Genomic DNA, 5,159 nt, shown 5'->3' on the forward strand with positions numbered 1-5,159 from the left:
ACACACACACACACACCCCCCTCCACCTCCCGGGTTCAAGCCATTCTCCCGCCCCAGCCTCCCGAGTAGCTGGAACTACAGGTGCCTGCCACCAGCCCAGCTAACTTTTGTATTTTTAGTAGAGACGGGGTTTCACCATGTTGGCCAGGCTGGTCTCGACCTTCTGACCTCAAGTGACCTGCCCTCCTTGGCCTCCCAAAGTGCTGGGATTACAGGCATGAGCCATCACACCTGATCAAGAATAATTTTGTAAGTCAATAATTTTTTTCTAAATTTACTAACTGGAATCCTTCTAAAAGTACTTCATCTCATCAAATATTTGGTTGTCCTGAAAATAGGATAGGTAGTCTATGTGCTTTGATTTTTTCTCTTTATTAACCAATTTTGGGAATAACCCAATAATCTTGAAAGTTGGCCAGTTTTTAAAGTATCAATATAAACTCATGAATTTCACTTTAAAATTTGATGTATTTTAATTCATTGTAGCATTATTCTTTTTGACCCTCAAATATGAACAGTTTTCTTGCTTTCAGACAAGAATTCCCAGGCTCATTTTATACGTTATCTGCTCCAAACCTGGACTCACATTTTCCCAAAGACACCTGACTCTTTTGGGTGGAAAATGGTATCTGAAGACCACAATCTGGGTGGTAGGGATGCTCAGTATTTCTGAGTTGATACTGACCCAGAGGCTAGTAGGAAACATTTTTTGAAATACGAAATTAAACCATCTTTTCATTTTGACATATCCAATTCAAAGTTAAGATTTTAAGATTTACTTCATTTTATGGCATCATTATTTGCTTTGTCCTAATCTATCTTATCTATCGATATGTGTATCAATGTTATTACTATTCAAAAATAACCATACCAGCATCTTTCCTATGAATATATTGAATGCAGTTCAAGATTTCTTTGCAGTTTCTTTCATCTTTAGGGTATATTCCACTAAAGACTGGTAGTAAAATACTATTTATTGAGCTGGCTGCTCTGTTTTGAATAGATCTATTGTCTAATTCCCCCTTTACAAGCTTTAAAAAATCTGATTCATGCTTTTTATTAGTTTCTATAGTTTTCTTACATTTTTTTTTACCTCGTTTTCTTAAGTTTGGGTTTAAGTTTTCATTTGCTTTGTGTCCATGTGTCTAGTGTACCTTCACTGTAGGTATCCCTCACGCCACTATTTTTTTCCTCTTTTTTGAAGAATAGGCAATATCTTGGGGTTTGACCTCCACAACCCTTTTCCACTGCTCATGTGTAAGCGAGACACTTTTCTGTATTCTATATTTTAAAATGAAGTTTCTGTGTGGGGGAGTGGGTTGCGCCATGAAAGTCTTTCTAGCTTTACAGCTGCAGGATTCTTTCTTCTTGTTACCCTTTTTAAAAAAAATACGGCCTTTGGGTAGCCACCTCTGTCACAATATTGCTACAATGCTCAGTTTATTTTATTTTAGATTCAGAGGGTACATGTGTAGGTTTATTATGTAAGTATACTGTGTGTGATGCTGAGGGTTTGGGCTTCTACTGATCCCCTACCCAAACAGTGAACACAATATCCAATGGGTAGTTTTTCAACCCTACCCTTTTCTCCCAACCGCTTTTGGAGTTTCCAGTTGTCTACTGTTCCCATTTTTCATGTCCATGTGTACCCAATATGTTTAGCTCTCACTTATAAGCAAGAATATGTGGTATTTGGTTTTCTGTTTCTGTGTTAATTCACTTAGGATAACGGCCTCCAGATGCATCCATGTTGCTGCAAAGGACATGGTTTTGTTCTTTTTTATGGTTGTGTAGATGCTCAGTTTAGACTCTAGTCAATGAATTTTTTGCTAAATAAGCTCTTTCCAGAAGGGAGCTTTTGCAAGGTATTTCTAAGAGCCCTGAGGATCCATGCCAACCCAGCATGATTTGGGCTTCCCGCAGTATCTTTGCTTTTACCTCCAAATTTTTATCAGTTACGTCTACTTAGCCTTTCACTCTGAATGGAGACATCTCTTTTAGGGGTGAGAACTTGGGTGATTCTCTGGCCCCAGGGTCTTAAAAGTAACTTTTGACTTTCCTTCACACTTTTCCATACCACTGATATTTGCAGGGAACTTGCTGCTAGTGGTGGTTTGGCCTTATCTGCTCATATTTAGGGGTTCACTGGGATACCTTTTCCTAATTTTGTTGATGTTTTTCATGTTTTTTTGTATGCAATTCTAGTTGCTCAGTGAGATAATTTTCTGGTGAGAAAATCTGAAGGCATTCAAAAAGCACAGTGCCATTGCCTTCTTGCTTTTCATTGCTCTGGTCCTAATACCTACACATCTTAATTTTAATAGTCTATAGCAAAGAGTTAAAATGCTAATATTTATGTTCATTAGCGTTCTTTTGCTTTTCTGATAGGTAAGATGCCTTTTCCCAATAATCACGTATGCAATAAAATCCTGCACCAACCTATCATCAGAGGAAATAAATTTGTAAGAACTTAAAGCCATAATGGCTCTTTGCTAGTATCCTAACACTCTTTAAGTTACTTATCCAGCAAATATGGATTCAGTACCCATTATATATATGACATATACATATTATACATATTATAAATCTTTTTTTTTTTGTTGTTTGAGACAGAGTCTTGCTCTGTTGCCCAGGCTGGAGTGCAGTGGCACGATCTTGGCTCACTGCAACCTCCACCTCTTGGGTTCAAGCGATTCTCCTGCCTCAGTCTCCCGAGTAGCTGGGATTACAGGCATGTGCCAACACACCTGGCTAATTTTGTATATTTAGTAGAGACAGGGTTTCTCCATGTTGGTCAGGCTGGTCTTGAACTCCTGACCTCAGGTGATCCACCGCCTTGGCCTCCCAAAGTGCTGGGATTACAGGTGTGAGCCACTGTGCCCAGCCTATACTCTGTTCTTAGTATTAAGGCATAGACAAAGAGATTTGGATCTTATGTTAGGACCTCCTAATTTAGTAATATTAAGCTTAGAATAGAATTTAAAATACAATACTATAGATGTATAATGATTAGTTCTCTTTAGGAGGGTTCTTAATATATATACTATGTAATATTAGCCATTAAAATCACATTGCAAAATATTATTTATTGGATGGAAAGAGTTCACAATGTATGGCTAAGTTAAAGCATGTTATAAAACACATCTCATTTTTGTTAAAATGTTTCTATGATTGGGTTTATGTAGCTAAAGAGAAACACATTACATCAATGACTGTAAATTAGTATAACCACTTTGGAGTGAAATCTGGTAACACCTAGAAATTCTGTTTCTAGATGTATATATGTAAGTGCATGAAGATATTACAAGGAAATTCATTATAATATTTGTCAATAAAAAGGAAATAATCCAAATATTTATCAATAGATGAACAGATTAACAATTTGTGGCATATACATAAATGACATATTATTCATTCATAAAAAGGAATGAAATTCTAATACAAGCTACAACATGGATGAACCCTGAAAACATTATGCTAAGTAAAATAAGCCAGACTTAAAAGGACAAATATTGTATTATTACACTTATAAGGAATCTAGCAGAAAATAGAATAGAGGTTACCAGGTGCTGGGGGGGAATGGAGGGAGAAAGGAATGGGGTTATTGCTTAATGGTTACAGAGTTTCGGTTTGGGATGATGAAAAATTTCTGTATGTGGACAGTAGTGATGGTTGCATAACATTGTGAATGTATTTAATGCCCCTAAATTGTACACTTAAAAATGGTTAATTATATGTTATGTAAATTTTACCACACCCACATCTATAACTCCCTGGCTAGTTATGAAAAAGTCTTTGTCCTGAATATTGCAGACAAACAGGAGGAAGGCTTGATCATGCCAGTAATAATGCCTGGAAAGTACCTAAAATAACTGAACCCCAAATGTATCATGGCTCATTCCTCTCAAAGCTTTGTTGCTTACCTGTATCAGACCTGGCATAATCTCTGGCAAAAGGAGGTTAAGGGTTTCCTTGGACACTCTTTCTATCACTTTTGTTTGCATTTTGATTGCAGCCAGATTAATTGGATAGTCTGCAGTTTGGATGATAGGACAAAGCACTTTGATGCACTGCTCTGGACTAATTGAAGTGGCCAACACTGATGCTGCTTCCTCGGCAGATCTCACCACCTAAAAAAAAACAGGAAAGTAAGCCAGAAAGTATTTTTAAAATATTATACTATGTCCTGGAAGTATAAACTTCATTAAGTATTTAATATAATATTTGGAATTTGCTTTGAAAATGCTACAGTAAACAAACATGAAAAGTGAGGGTGCAGATTACAGATACAAAGGACTGGCAAAATGTCAGTAACAGCTGAAGCTAGATGATGGATAAATGGGCTTTATTACACTACTTTCCCTTCTTGTGTTCTTTTTTGCTGTTGGCTAAAGTAGTTTTTTTTTTTTTTTTGAGACACGGTCTTGCTCTGTCACCCAGGCAGGAGTGCAGTGGCTTGATCATCAATCACTGCAGCCTCAAACTCCCAGGCTCAAGTGAGACTCCCACCTCAGCCTTCTGAGTAGTTGGAACTTTTTTTTTTTTTTTTAAGTAGAGATGAGGTCTTGCTATGTTGCCCAGGGTGATGTTAAACTCCAGAGCTCCAGCAATCCTCCTGCCTCGGCCTCCCAAAGTGCTGGGATTACAAGTGTGAGTTGCCGCGCGCAGCCTTAAAGTAGTTTTTAAATCAAATTGTGGTCTAGCTGTATTAGGGTGAAGAGGCTCTATTTACTTAAGACTACAATGTGACTGGAGTCCCCTGCATAAGCCACGCTGAAGCCCTGCTCATTATTAGTACTCTCATCTCTAGGAGTGCTTGAGCCCTTTGTATCACATAAATAAAATAAAAATCATATGATTAATGTGTTGTCAAAAGTTAACATACTATTCCTCCTTGTTTTCATAATGATTTTCTTTCTTCTGTATTGAGCTTTGGGGAGGGTAAAACACTGGTTTCATGATGATGACAAGAAATGGCTATCTTCTTATTAGAGTCTGTAATCTCTAAAGACAGTCTTAAGATCATGTAAAAATAACTACTTTTGATGCTACTTTGGCAGTGTCTCACTTATGATCTCAATAGGTGAAAAATGCTTAGAAAGGTACAGTGGGAAATACACTTAAAAAAAAAAAAAAAAAAAAAGGCCAGGCGCGGTGGC

The 5,159-nt window shown here is 37.3% G+C and overlaps 1 protein-coding gene across 1 annotated transcript in view; it reads right to left on the reverse strand.

Annotated features, from left to right (window-relative positions):
- CLASP2 (cytoplasmic linker associated protein 2) overlaps positions 1 to 5,159 on the reverse strand; it is an 89,713-nt gene that overhangs the window by 11,004 nt on the left and 73,550 nt on the right. Inside the window, exon 17 of the mRNA XM_012001019.1 lies at positions 3,924 to 4,130. Coding sequence (XP_011856409.1) covers positions 3,924 to 4,130 — 207 coding nt within the window. The remainder of the gene's footprint in view (positions 1 to 3,923; positions 4,131 to 5,159) is intronic.

This window comes from Mandrillus leucophaeus, unplaced genomic scaffold, assembly GCF_000951045.1.
Source record: "Mandrillus leucophaeus isolate KB7577 unplaced genomic scaffold, Mleu.le_1.0 Scaffold646, whole genome shotgun sequence".
NCBI classification, from domain to species: domain Eukaryota; kingdom Metazoa; phylum Chordata; class Mammalia; order Primates; family Cercopithecidae; genus Mandrillus; species Mandrillus leucophaeus.